The following is a 14,943-nucleotide window of genomic DNA, read 5'->3' on the forward strand; positions in this document are numbered from 1 at the left end:
TCTAGACCACTCTGCGTTCAGATGGAGTCTGAATCGTGTAAACCTGCTGCACTTTCTTCTGTGTTGAGCTCATCTCTCCCAGTGTCCCTAGGCAAAAGGTGTGTCAACCCAATTGTAAAGCAGTCTCTTAAAATTTGGAATCAGTTCCGTTTAGCCTTTAGCCTCCGAGGCTCTTCTCTATCAGTCCCAATCAATCAGTACATTTTATTTCCTCCATCTTTAAATGATGGGGCTTTTGGCATCTGGCACTCACTAGGCCTCTCCTCACTAGCCCAATTATTCTTTGATGATACATTTGCCTCTTTTGCTCAGATACAGGAAAAGTTCAACCTCCCCCAATCCCACTTTTTCCGCTATCTCCAGACTAGGAACTTTGTCAGAGCTAACACACCTGAATTTCCCCATAGGCCTGCGAATACAGCTATAGAGAGCGTCTTTGAGCTGAACAAGCTTCCTAGGGGCGCAATTTCAGATGTATATGCAATCACGAATGACTTTCAGAACCCTGGGAATCTGTGCTGCACAGAGTGCATTCGTCCTCTTTTAGCACTAGACACAGCCTCCTTCAATTCAAGGTGGTTCACCGTATCCACTGGTCCGGGGCCAAACTGGGAAGAACATTATCTGATTTCGATCCTACCTGTGTCCGATGGAAAACGGAACCAGCCACACTGTCTCATATGTTTTGGGGCTGTGACAGACTGTCAGGTTTCTAGGAATTAATATGTAAATGTTTCTCTGATATATATGACACTGTTATAGATCCGCCTCCCCTTACAGCCCTTTTTGGAGTACTGCCCATAGGTACCCCCCTGTCAAGAATCCAGTTGGACACTGTTGCTCTTTTAGCTAGACGGGTAATGCTACAGAACTGGAAGATGGCAGCTCCCACATCTTATAAATGTTGGGTGGGAGATGTGTTGTGCTCTCTGAAACTAGAAAAAATGTAATTCAATACACGTGTCGTGTCTTTGGGTACCATTAAACTGAAGATAGGTTTATCAATTAACTCCCTGTAATTATTATCACGCGATTAAACTGATTAATCGCTTAATTGTAATTAACTAGGAGATCGGGGCACCAAGAAAAATATTCAGATTACAAAGTTATAATTTTCCTAATATAACTTTCCTATATTATAATATAGGCCGATTATCTTCTGGTTTCAATGGCGTATTTTACCTCGCGTCCAGTCTCATTCCAAACGTCGTAAATTGTTGTATCTGCACGAACCCAGTCTTTACTAAAATCATCCATACATCAATTGTCTTAAAATCATTTATTTACTACACTAAGTAATTAACAGAAAACATACAAACAGTAATTATCGTCACAAAGGATTGGTATAGTAATGTGCCCTAATGGCTAACAAGCATGGCTGGTCTGTTAGACAATGGGTCATAAACGGTAAGCTGAGAAGTTACACAGAGTTCATTAATATTAACAATTGACAATTGAAGGCTCACTCATTCGGGAACAATTGCAATCAATATATATTTACGCTCATGTGTCGTCGGGATCCCTTTTGAAGAGTTATGTTCTGATGGAGAGTTTTGTCCGCGTTCTCTCTCTCTCTCTCTCGGTTAGAATGGATCTTTAAGAGCGACATTCATTAATGTCGTCATAGAATGGATGTTTCGTTGGTCTTCGCGTTCGATGATATAATTTACTTAGCTGCAGACTAATAATTAATATCAAAGACTTGTTCTTATTCTGTCGATATCGATAGTCTAAAAGTTAACCACGTGGTATGGTGTCACGCCCTGACCAGGTGAACTCTGCTATTTTGGTCAGGGTGTGGCATTTCTATGCTTTATTTTCTATGTTTTGGTTATAGCCTTTCTTTGTGTTTTATTTCTATGTTGGGCTCGGGTGATTTCCCAATCAGACAGCTGTTGCTTGTGAAGTCTGATTGGGAATCACATTTAAGTTCCTTTTCCCCCACGATGTTTGTGGGTTGTTGTCTCCTTATTTGAGCACGTAACGTATTGGCAGTTCTTACTTGAGTTTGTGTACATGTTTAATTCTAGTGTGTTAAATAAACATGTATTCGCTCCCAGCTGCGTTTTGGTCCGCTTCCTCGTCTCCCGACGACAAACGTTACAGAACAACCCACCGAACCAGGACCAAGCAGCGGGAGGAAAAGGAGCGCGAGAGATGGGCTCGCGAGGGAAAGGAGTTCTGGACCTGGGAGGAGATCATGTCGGGGAAAGGACCCTGGCGGACGGACTCCCAGGTCGAGGAGGAAAAGCCAGCCGGTAGAAGGAGTCGCAGGCGGCGGTCGAGGAGGCCCGGAAAACAGCCCCAAGAAAATTTTTTGGGGGGGCTAATGGGGTGGTCCGGAAGGGCAGAGGAAGAGCCCAGACCACTGCTCTCATGGGGGATGACGGCGGAGGAAGAGACGAAGATGATGAGGCAGTTGATTGAGGACCTGCAGAGGGAAGATCTGGAGGAGGAGCCATGGTACGCGGAGTTGCGCGCTGTGTCGCCAGTGCGCCCGCACAGCCCGGTGCGTCCGGTGGACATGCCCAGCACATGCCGTGCTAGGATGGGCATCCAGCCAGGACGAGTGGCTAAACCGGCTCCACGCTTCAGGTCACCAGTACGTGTTCACAGTCCTGTCTGGCCCGTCCCTGCTCCCCGCACCAGGTTAGTGTTGCGTGTCCCCAGTCCTGTCCGGCCCGTCCCTGCTCCCCGCACCAGGTTAGTGGTGCGTGTCCCCAGTCCTGTCCGGCCCGTCCCTGCTCCCCGCACCAGGTTAGTGGTGCGTGTCCCCAGTCCTGTCCGGCCCGTTCCTGCTCCCCGCACCAGGTTAGTGGTGCGTGTCCCCAGTCCTGTCCGGCCCGTCCCTGCTCCCCGCACCAGGTTAGTGGTGCGTGTCCCCAGTCCTGTCCGGCCCATCCCTGTTCCCCGCACCAAGCCCACGGTGCGTGTCCCCAGTCCTGTCCGGCCCGTCCCTGTTCCCCGCACCAAGCCCACGGTGCGTGTCCACAGTCCTGTCCGGCCCGTCCCTGTTCCCTGCACCAAGCCCACGGTGTGTGTCCACAGTCATGTCCGGCCCGTTCCTGTTCCCCGCACCAAGTCCACGGTGCGTGTCCACAGTCCGGCACAGCCCGTGTCTGGTCCACCGGTGCCCAATCCTGTTCCGGTCGACGGCTCCGCTCCGGAGCCTGAGCATGCCGCTCCACAGTGGTCCAGTCCGGGCCAGAGGGGTAGGGCTAGGGTGGAGGCAGGGGGAGAAACACGCCCGGGGCCAGAGCCTCCACCGAGGGTGAGGCGCCCACCCGGGTCCCCCCCCTAATAGACTTTAGGTTGGTGCGCCGGGAGTACGCACCGTTGGAGGGGGGGGTACTGTCACGCCCTGACCAGGTGAACTCTGCTATTTTGGTCAGGGTGTGGCCTTTCTATGCTTTATTTTCTATGTTTTGGTTATAGCCTTTCTTTGTGTTTTATTTCTATGTTGGGCTCGGGTGATTTCCCAATCAGACAGCTGTTGCTTGTGAAGTCTGATTGGGAATCACATTTAAGTTCCTTTTCCCCCACGATGTTTGTGGGTTGTTGTCTCCTTATTTGAGCACGTAACGTATTGGCAGTTCTTACTTGAGTTTGTGTACATGTTTAATTCTAGTGTGTTAATATTAAATAAACATGTATTCGCTCCCAGCTGCGTTTTGGTCCGCTTCCTCGTCTCCCGACGACAAACGTTACATATGGTTCACTTTCAGTAGAGTACTTGGATGATAAAACCTAATGGCCATGGAGTGCAGGCCTGGTCTAAAGAAATGTAAATCAGGGGGTGTTTTATAGTGCCCATAGAACAGACTTGTCAAATGACGCCTGGTCCTGTATGTGTCCCTGGGGGCGTGCCTATGACTGAGTTAGACTTGGTTACAGAAATACAATTCTATCACATTAACATCAGTACATAGCATCTCAATGTATTACAAATAGCTTTATCCTTATTAATACATTTTATACAACCATTATGATGCCAGTCTCATCGCTGAGGCTATTATATAAACAGTTTTATGGTAATATGGCTATATTGTCTCTCTATGAAACTTGTTGTAGTAGATTCTCCTCTTGGAATTTTTACAACCCCGGGTTGGGGGGAAGGTAGGTTGGGTGATGGTACAAAGGGGAGGGGGTCAACTGTCCTTCCTGTACCCAAAGAGGCCAACGTCATGACACATGGGAACCCCAAACTGTTTTATGAGGCCTGGGCTCCATTCTGGTCCTACTTTAAACAGTCCATCCTCTGATGTCATTCATATTAAAACTAAAATAAGTCTGTATTTGACTCCCCTGTGACTGAAGGGTTGGATGAGCATTTCTTTGTGTTTTTTTTTGGGGGGGGACATTAAAGTTGATGATGTGCTTATTGACTGTGACCTGTGGATGCCTTGTTTATCTTGCCCGGTCAGAGACTAAAATGTGAGCTTGTTTTGCCCTGGTTTTTATTTATTTTTATTTTGTTCACGCTTACATAAAATGATTATTATAATTTTTCTTAAAGCATTGTAAACTTTGGATGGTGGATGGTTGGTCTGTGGCCATGATTGTCTGTGATTGGTTACATTTCTCCACCTCTATCCCTTGTCTGTTTACAGGAACAATGGTGAGGTGTCTGCTCTGTCCCTGTACTACAGATTGCCCTTTAACCTTTGTAGCCTTCTGCCCGGTGTGTTTAACTTGTCAAAAGTACGGTATCTTTAAAGCTATTCTTTTGTATTAGTATTTTCTCTAGTTGAGTATATTATTTATATTGTTTTGTGTTGTCTTGTGTGTAAAACTGAATAAACAGAGTTTTCAAAGAAGCACAGTATTTAATAACAAGAAAAACAGGTTACCTTCTACAATGTATAAACAGCTTTTGTCTCGCCCCTTAGTCTATCAGATGGTGTCTAAAACACTCTAACAGCTACTTTAACACACTATCAATGACGTCACCTTAAGGATTCCTCATAGAATTTTACTTTAACCATAAATATAACTATAATAAAAATCTAAATATAACTATATAAAAAACCTAAATATAACTATAATAAAAATCTAAATATAACTATAATAAAAATCTAAATATAACTATAATAAAAACCTAAATATAACTATAATAAAAATCTAAATATAAGTATAATAAAAATCTAAATATAACTATAATAAAAACCTAAATATAACTATAATAAAAACCTAAATATAACTATAATAAAAACCTAATTGTATCTCAAGCTAAAAAGCGAAAGCAAAAATCTTCTTCCAGCAGTCGACAGGTTCTTCTAGCTCAAAGAGAGGTGGTACCCTTCCTTTATACGCTCAGTCTTCCTTTCTGCTAACTCATTGTAGCTAACTCCTGCTCCAATGATGCATTAACACCTAATTGAGTATTGCTCATAAGGGTCATTTTCAGCACCAACTAACCCCCACCTCCTGCCTGGCTGTTCTGACCTGTGGATTTCCAATTCAAGCTAGAAACCTTACTGTACTCGAGTACTGCACTACTTTCATCCCCCTTTAATATTTCCCAATGGATATTTCACAATGTTTTCAACTTTCAACATTTATCATATTTAACCTTTAATGATAATTTCAATAAACTTCAGTCCCAATTCATTTCTTCTCCTTTTTCTTATTTTCTTTAAAGAAATGTAAATTCTCTTATCGATGTTCATTCTTCTTTATGCTCTGTGTGTGAATGAAAGTGGAACTACTTCATGAGTGTGTGTGTGTGTGTGTGTGTAAGTGGGGCCTTCCTACCCATGCTCTCTGTCACTAAAATGTCACAGAAAACTGGGCCTTAGCCTACTATTCTTAACAGTTGTATAGTGGTCCCTATATAGTGGTCCCTATATCTATAACTCAACAGTTGGATAGTGGTCCCTATATCTATAACTCAACAGTTGTATAGTGGTCCCTATATCTATAACTCAACAGTTGGATAGTGGTCCCTATATCTATAACTCAACAGTTGGATAGTGGTCCCTATATCTATAACTCAACAGTTGGATAGTGGTTCCTATATCTATAACTCAGCAGATGTATAGTGGTCCCTATATAGTGGTTCCTATATCTATAACTCAGCAGATGTATGGTGGTCTGTATATAGTGGTCCCTATATTTACAACTTGACAGAGCTTTGTTGAATCTTTCCTTCCTCTTGCAGTGGGACATTGGGACTTCAGCACAACCTCCTCCAGTACCATCATCATCCTCTTCTTCCTCCAGCACCAGAATCTGTGGAGGGGCCGTCAGGTTGTCCAGTGGCCTCAGTTTCCTGGGAGTTGAGTATGGCTTCCAGCATGGCTCTGTACAGCTGCCCAGAGGAAGGGTCTTCCATCAGGAGAGAATCTGGGGTCACCACCCCTCTCAGTTCGTCCACAAGCTGGTGCACCAGAGTTCCCCTGTACAGCCTAGACTCCAACAGGGAAACAACAGAGGGTTGAATTAGCTGTGTTGCTGCTGGGCTAGAATAACATGTAAAGGAACACCACTGGTCTACTCTAGAGGTTAGAGGTTAGCGGTTAGGGTTGTTTTAGGAAGTGACACGTTACCATGCAATCTGAGGCTCAGGTAGAGGGAAGCATAGCAGTTGGTTCAGGTCAAGGCAATCCCTCATGCAGCGCTGCCATTGGCTATAGGCGTGGGCCACACCCTTGTCTAGGTTACTAGCACCTCTCTGAATCAGCCGTCTCAGCCTCTCCAACACTGGTCCCTCCTCTATAAACCCTGATACACAAAAAAGAGAGGAGTCATTGGCTGCACTTCACTGACTTTATTTATACATTCTAAGTTGTGTGTGCCTGTATGTGTGTTTCCGTTCATATTCTGGTCCATACCTCTCTGGCTCTTCCTCTGTCTGCAGAGCTCTCCATACACCAGTCCTAGTAGCAGGGCCTGCAGGAAAGGACGGTCTGGTCGGAGATGGGCGTGCCTCAGCCAGTAGTAGGTAACAGCCACAGGAAGTCCCAGATGAGGTGGGATACCATTCAAAGTGGACTGGGACACACCAAGGGTCTCCAAAAACACCTCAAGCCGAACTGCATGTGGAGCCTAAGAAACAGAACAAGAGAATGAGAATTAATTTTTAGAATCAACAGCAGTATGTTTATATTATACTGTATACTATATCACATGTATACATACCTGATATACTGTATTCTATATCACATGTCTACATACCTGATATACTGTATACTATATCACATGTATACATACCTGATATACCGTATACTATATCACATGTATACATACCTGAAATATTGTATACTATAACACATGTATACATATCTGAAATACTGTATACTATATCACATGTATACATACCTGATACCTGTATACTATATCACATGTATACATACCTGATATACTATATCACATGTATACATACCTGATACCTGTATACTATATCACATGTATACATACCTGATATACTATATCACATGTATACATACCTCATTCAGCATGTCTAGCTGCATTTGTTGTGCAGCTCTGGGCAGGATGGCTTTAACCATGCTGCTGGTCAGGTTAATGCCTTCCCTGTCATACTCCTTCACTTCCCTCCTCTCACCCAGCAGCAGCCCGAAGACTACCTGCCGTATGGGCCGAGAGGTGTTGTTCCCACTGGGTAAGCTGGGATCTTCAACTTGGACACCTTGAATCACTGGCCTCAGCTGCAGAATGTGTATTATGCTGGACGAAAGTGTCCCCTTCATCAACGGCAGCAGGGTCCAGTCTGGAAGGACACTCAGATGGTCTGGGAGATGCCCGGGATCAGGAGCCTTGTCTTTAATGAAGAACCGCTCCAGGCAACCCGGTTGAAGCTGGTATGTCTCTATGCTCAGAGAGAGGGCCTGGAGGGCAGAATCCATGTTGTTTTTCCCATGACCGATGAGACTGGGCACAGAGTCCAAGGCCTCCTGCTGCTCCTGGAAACGGGCCAGCCAATCCAGCAGCCTGTTGAAGAAGGCAACCCCTTCCCAAGCACAAAAAAAATACACATATATACATAAATAATAAAGCAGACATTGAATATCCCTTTTAGCATCAGTTACACCAGTTATCAATTACACTTTGGATGGTGTATCAATACACCCAGTCACTATAAAGCTACAGGCATCTTTTCTCGCTCAGTTGTTGTATAGGAAGGAAATCGCACAGGGATTTCACCATGAGGCCAATGGTGACGTTAATGGCTGTGATAGGAGAAAACTGAGGATGGATCAACAACATTGTAGTTATTCCACAATACCACAAAACCTACAGAGTGAGAAGAAGGAAGCCTTTACAGCAGGGATCTCCAACCTTTTCTAGCATGACAGCTACATAAAGAAAAATGAATGTCACAAGCTACTCTTTTTTTTATAGCTTTCAAATCAGCAAATTCTCCTCTCCTCAACCCTGCAACTCTTCCCCTGTTCCTTGTACAAGAGATGTGTTTTCTGGCAATATATAATAGTCAAATAACAACTCTAAGGGGGCCCCATAAAATGTTATTTTGAATTATTCAAAATTCTGTTTTGTGTGCATTTTTCAGTTTTTTACTCTCAATATTACAATTATTCAGAGAGAAACAATGGAAGTTGATGTTCTGAGTCCATGTCAATGCTTAAGTCACATCAACAGAAAAATGTAGAGGTCTGAAAAAAATGCTAACAAATGTATATATTTTCCTGTAATTATCTTTTAATTGCGCATCTAGCAGGAGAGGAATGTATTGGTTTAGCAATGTTTCTGCTGTTAGGCCTACTGCTGCAGCACATCACGGCAGAAACTGCTAAACAATGGCCTCGTAATTTATGCAAATAATCATGATATACACTACCGTTCAAAAGTTTTGGGGTCACTTAGAAATACTTAGAAAAGCACATTATTTGGCCATAAAAATAAGATCAAATTTATCAGAAATACAGTGTAGATATTGTTAATGTTGTAAATGACTATTGTAGCTGGAAACGTCAGATTTTTAATGGAATATCTACATAGGCGTACAGAGGCCCATTATCAGCAACCATCACTCCTGTGTTCCAATGGCACGTTGTGTTAGCTAATCCAAGTTTCTCATTTTAAAAGGTTAATTGATCATTAGAAAACCCTTTTGCAATTATGTTAGCACAGCTGAAAACGGTTGTACTTATTAAAGAAGCAATAAAACTGGCCTTCTTTAGATTAATTGAGTATCTGGAGCATCAGCATTTGTGGGTTCGATTACAGGCTCAAAATGGCCAGAAACTCGTCAGACTATTCTTGTTCTGAGAAGTGAAGGCTATTCCATGCGAGAAATTGCCAAGAAACTGAAGATCTCGTACAACGCTGTGTACTACTCCCTTCACAGAACAGCGCAAACTGTCTCTCACCAGAATAGAAAGAGGAGTGGGAGGCCCCGGTGCACAACTGAGCAAGAGGACAAGTACATTAGAGGACAAGTACAGTGTCTAGTTTGAGAAACAGAAGGCTCGCAAGTCCTCAGCTGGCAGCTTCATTAAATAGTACACGCAAAACACCAGTCTCAACGTCAACAGTGAAGAGGCGACTCTGGGATGCTGGCCTTCTAGGCATTTCACTGTAAGGTTAAATGTTGTATTCGGCGCATGTGACATGTTGTATTCGGCGCATGTGACTAATACAATTGATTTGATTTAATGTCAGAATATGCCATAGACACACCTCTGCCACACCTTAATTTCTTTGATCTCTAAAACAAATGAATAGTGGGTGAATAGCATAATATTGTCATGTTGTCATGAATTTAAACATTGTCATGTTTAAATTCAAGGTCAGAATACACATAGAGAGAATGGTACATGAAAAGGGAATTATGTTCCATTGACGTGCGCTTAACTTGGGTCGAAATCGGCCCTCATAGGAGGAATGTATTATGAAAAAAAAATGATGTTCCATCTTATTTGGAAATGAAACCCCATAACAGAAAAGCTGCTGCACACAATTTATAAAAACTGGTTGGGTTGGTTGTTCTCTGGAACCCAGACTGGTTGGGTTGGTTGTTCTCTGGAACCCAGACTGGTTGGGTTGGTTGGGTTGGTTGGTATAAGCTACGGACATTGAACACTGTCTTGTTTTGTACGCTTTGTACAAAATAATAAAACGCAGAACTACAGGATGTCTCTTAACATAACTCTTTATTAACTAGATACAACTGCATGTTCGCCTATCTCCAACCATGATCAACTGCCATGACCTAACCGTCTGGGTGGTCTTAACCAATGACCGCACAGTATGATACGGCGGTAAAATGCATCCAATTATAATTCAGTATGTATTCACATATGAATATTACAAACACAATCACGTTTTATCAATGGAAATTTGAATGCACAGAGATACCGTCACGAGATCCTGAGTCCCTTTGTCGTGCCATTCATTCATCTCATGTTTCAGCCCCATGTCTCAAGGATCTGTACACACGTGTGTACGTGTGTGTGTGATTAGTTAATGTACTGCTGCATTGCAGAGTTTTTTGTCACATCTCTTCCCCCAATGATTCTTGGTCCCTAAATGGTTTCCATGTCACACAGCATGAAAATCCCAGTCATAAATCTACGGATATCACATAATGCATTTGAGACAGTGATTATCAGCCCCCAAACCTCCATATTGGTAAACATTATCTTTGTGTTAGTAGAGTACTCAATAAAGAAGAAACGTACTTTGCATCCCATTGACGTATACTACACACGCAACCTCTCTCTTTCTCTGAATGTCCGATTCAATTTCAGCCGTCAAAAGAGAGAGGCTTCGAGCCAGGCAGTAATAATTTGTTCTGAACTGACTTGCCTAGTGCGGCAGGTAGCCTAGTGGTTAGAGTGTTGCACCCCTAACCGCAAGGTTGCAAGATCAAATCCCTGAGCTGACAAGGTAAAAATCTGTTGTTCTGCCCCTGAACAAGGCAGTTAACCCACTGTTCCTAGGCTGCCATTGAAAAAAATAATTTGTTTTTAACTGACTGGCAGGCTACCTGCCGCCCCAAATGCATCTGTAGTAGTTGTGTATACTTCGGTATACATGTAATTTGTTCAAACTTACTTGGCCTTCGATTGGGTTCCATCGGCAGCTTGTCTTCCCACCTAATGGGAAAGCCCATCTTATTCAAGTTGACATAGTCGTTTCCTGCGATGGCAGCGAAGACAGGGAGAAGCTGTCTGTTGATGTTGAAGTATCTGCAGAAGCTTGTTGTGGTGTACTGCTTGCAGGGGATGTAATTTTGAGAACTCCAGCGTTGCGTCGATGGGTTCTGCCACTTAAAATGGGAGAAGGGCAGATATCCTGCCTGGATGTCAAAAATATAAAAGTCACTGTTATTGGACAGGACTGGACAGTTCCACCTTTCAGCCAAGGAGGCTATTTCTTGGTCTGCTTCAAAGATGCACTGTGCGAATGGCACCTTCAGGCTGGAGAGGACCTGTTTGAAGACTTGTTTGATGAGGATTGGTAGTAAACCGCTCCCCCGAAGCCCCTTGGACAAGCTGTTGGCTGTGTTGATCCTTGATTGAACGTGGTGGAGTTGAGTTTCAAACTTTTTATCGGAAAAGTCAGAGCCTCCATGTATAATCACATAAGGTTCAATGCCACAATCTCTCAGAGCCTTAAAGAACTTGCAGACCTGGTCCTCAAAATCATCATAATCCCCTCCATGCTGCTGATCCACACGTGGGTTAAAATAAAGAAAGTGGTAAAGATAAGTACCATCTATGACCAGCTTGCTGTTTCTGAACTGATCATCTGTTAAAATCGCTCCATGATCATCTATAAATCTGGCCAAACCCTGGATACCCATGATGTGCTTCTTCTCGGATACGATGTCTTTCTAAGTGAAGAGTTTCAGTCACAGGACTATTTATAGCATCATTACAATGGAAGGGTTTACATTTTGTTAAGTTTCCCTTTCAATATGTCATCTCCCTAATCTCTTTATGGTGACTTGCTGAGCAGGTCTAGACTAGTTTATGGGAAATCCTATATGAAAATAATACAGTCAGAAATGGGTTACTACCGTGGTGGTGGTGTGGGCTACCATGGTGGTGGTGGTGGTGTGGGCTACCATGGTGGTGGTGGTGGTGGTGGGGGTGATGGTGGTGGTGTGGGCTACCATGGTGGTGGTTTGGGCTATCATGGTGGTGGTGGTGGTGGTGGGGGTGATGGTGGTGGTGTGTGCTATCATGGTGGTGGTGGTGTGGGCTATCATGGTGGTGGTGGTGGTGTTGGTGGTGTGGGCTACCATGGTGGTGGTGGTGTGGGCTATCATGGTGGTGGTGGTGTGGGCTATCATGGTGGTGGTGGTGTGGGCTACTGTGATGGTGGTGGTGGTGTGGGCTACCGTGATGGTGGTGGTGGTGTGGGCTACTGTGATGGTGGTGGTGTGGGCTATCATGGTGGTGGTGGTGGTGGGGGTGATGGTGGTGGTGTGTGCTATCATGGTGGTGGTGGTGTAGGCTATCATGGTGGTGGTGGTGTGGGCTATCATGGTGGTGGTGGTGTGGGCTACCATGGTGGTGGTGGTGGTGTTGGTGGTGTGGGCTATCATGGTGGTGGTGGTGTGGGCTATCATGGTGGTGGTGGTGTGGGCTACTGTGATGGTGGTGGTGTGGGCTACTGTGATGGTGGTGGTGTGGGCTACCATGATGGTGGTGGTGGTGTGGGCTACTGTGATGGTGGTGGTGTGGTCTACTATGGTGGTGGTGGTGTGCGCTATCATGGTGGTGGTGGTGTGGGCTACTATGATGGTGGTGGTGTGGGCAACTACGGTGGTGTGTCAGTTAAATTGCAGGAGGACATGGAATAACAGGTCAAAGGTTTAAATGTTTATTCAGTTAAAATACAAGAGGGGAGTTCCGGTTTAGCAGGTGAATGGAGAAGAAGCTTTTGGCCAAAGCTCCTACGTATTAGTTAATTTTTCCAAATTTGTACTTTGCGTTCCACTTTCTTACATATCGTGTTTGATTGGTGAGTTCGTAAGTTACCTTTTTGAATCAAATGTCACACGACCTGAGGAGCAGAAGACCTGTAACTAATGTTTCAACCGTGACGGCAAACGTGAATGGTAATGGCGCCGAATCCAGTCCAACTGTTACAGAGCCTCACACTACCCATAGATCTTCAGAACCTCCGTACGGTTCTGGTCTCAGAAATTACAGCTACCATTGCCACTCAGCACAAAACTGCCATCGATGCTGCTCTGGCCCCCTTCTCCGCCGTCCTGGATGGTGTCCGAGCCGCTGCGGACGAACAAGGCCGCCGAATTGACGGCTTTGAACATGACCTGTGTGACCATAGTGACCGCATAGTAGCACCTGAGAAAACGGTCGCCCGTCTGAGCCCTGAAAACCAAAAGCTGATTAACAAGACCGATGACCTGGAATCCCGTTTTCACCATTGCAATCTTCGTGTTGTTGGTTTACCAGAGAAACGTGAAGGAGGGGACTCAGTTAAGTTCATGTCAGAATTCTTTGCGGATGTGCTGGGTCGGGCCATCGTTCCATCATCCCTGAAGCAAGATAGAGCCCACCGCATTGGCCCCTCCCCAGCGGGCGGAGACGACAACTCCAAGTCTAGCGTGTTTATCGTCCGTTTTCCATCGTTGCCACCTACCCTAACACAGGCTTCAATAGCACTTCTCCTTAAGTAGGGTAAAGAACCCACTTCCTGTTCTTCATGTAGGCCCCTAAGTCTCCTTAATGTGGATGTAAAGGTGCTGGGAAGGTGATAGCGAGGCGTCTGGAAGTAGTCTCACCAGGACTCATATCACATGAACAAATTGGCTTTATAAAAGACAGATATTCAGTTTTTAACATTCGGACACTTGTTTAACATTATTTATTCTAAACAATTCTCCAACACTCCTGAGGTACTACCACTCATCAGAATGAAGTGGGAATACCTATTTGCTGTTCTTAACTTCTTATGGGCAGGTTAAGGTTTTACGTAGGGTGCATTTTTGGTTGGAAAAGGCCGGCATTTACTTTAGATTAATGGTGGTGTTGTTGGTGATGTGGTGGTGGTGTTGGCTACTGTGATGGTGGTGGTGTGGGCTACCGTGATGGTGGTGGTGGTGGAGTGGGCTACCGTGATGGTGGTGGTGGTGGTGTGGGCTACCGTGATGGTGGTGGTGGTGGAGTGGGCTACCGTGATGGTGGTGGTGATGGTGGAGTGGTCTACCGTGATGGTGCTGGTGTGGGCTACCGTGATGGTGGTGGTGGTGGAGTGGGCTACCGTGATGGTGATGGTGGTGGTGTGGGCTACCGTAATGGTGGTGGTGTGGGCTACCGTGATGGTGGTGGTGGTGGAGTGGGCTACCGTGATGGTGGTGGAGTGGGCTACCGTGATGGTGGTGGTGTGGGCTACCTTGGTGGTGGTGGTGTGGGCTACTATGGTGGTGGTGGTGGGTGTGGCCTACCATGGTGGTGGTGGTAGTGTTGGTGTGGCCTACCATGGTGGTGGTGGTGGTGTGGCCTACCATGGTGGTGGTGGTGGTGGTGTGGCCTACCATGGTGGTGGGGGTGTGGGCTACCATTGGCAAAAAAGCCAATACAATAAATCTGCACTATGAAAGGGCAGTGATGGTGATTTTAGCAGTGAAGGTTTATTATCTTCAATTACAGGAGGACATGGAGTGAAGAGTTTCAGTCACATGACTATTTACAGCATCATTACAATGGATGTGTTTCTCTTTTGTTAAGTTTCCCTTTCCGAAAACCTAGCAGGCTAACGCCCTAGAGGAGGAATGTATTATGGAAACAGTGCTCATCACACATGATCACTTAGGCACTGGCAGGTAACTGACTTACCTTGTCTAGTTTCCTGTTCCATCTTATTTGTGAATGAAACCTCCATAACAGATAAACTGCTGCACACTATTTGAATAAACTGGTTGGGTTGGTTGGCAAATGCCTGTATTTAGTTTAGCTTGCTGGTGGTGTTGTGAGCTACTGTGAT

The 14,943-nt window shown here is 44.9% G+C and overlaps 1 protein-coding gene across 1 annotated transcript in view; it reads right to left on the reverse strand.

Annotated features, from left to right (window-relative positions):
• LOC115190622 (protein asteroid homolog 1-like) overlaps positions 1–11,815 on the reverse strand; it is a 22,851-nt gene extending 11,036 nt beyond the window's left edge. The window contains exons 1-5 of the mRNA XM_029748798.1: positions 11,038–11,815; positions 7,449–7,969; positions 6,834–7,047; positions 6,549–6,723; positions 5,214–6,407 (exon numbers count right to left, since the gene is read on the reverse strand). Coding sequence (XP_029604658.1) covers positions 6,203–6,407; positions 6,549–6,723; positions 6,834–7,047; positions 7,449–7,969; positions 11,038–11,788 — 1,866 coding nt within the window. The 5' untranslated portion in view covers positions 11,789–11,815 and the 3' untranslated portion in view covers positions 5,214–6,202. The remainder of the gene's footprint in view (positions 1–5,213; positions 6,408–6,548; positions 6,724–6,833; positions 7,048–7,448; positions 7,970–11,037) is intronic.
• Between the last annotated feature and the right edge of the window lie 3,128 nt (positions 11,816–14,943).

This window comes from Salmo trutta, unplaced genomic scaffold (genome assembly GCF_901001165.1).
Source record: "Salmo trutta unplaced genomic scaffold, fSalTru1.1, whole genome shotgun sequence".
Lineage (NCBI taxonomy): Eukaryota > Metazoa > Chordata > Actinopteri > Salmoniformes > Salmonidae > Salmo > Salmo trutta.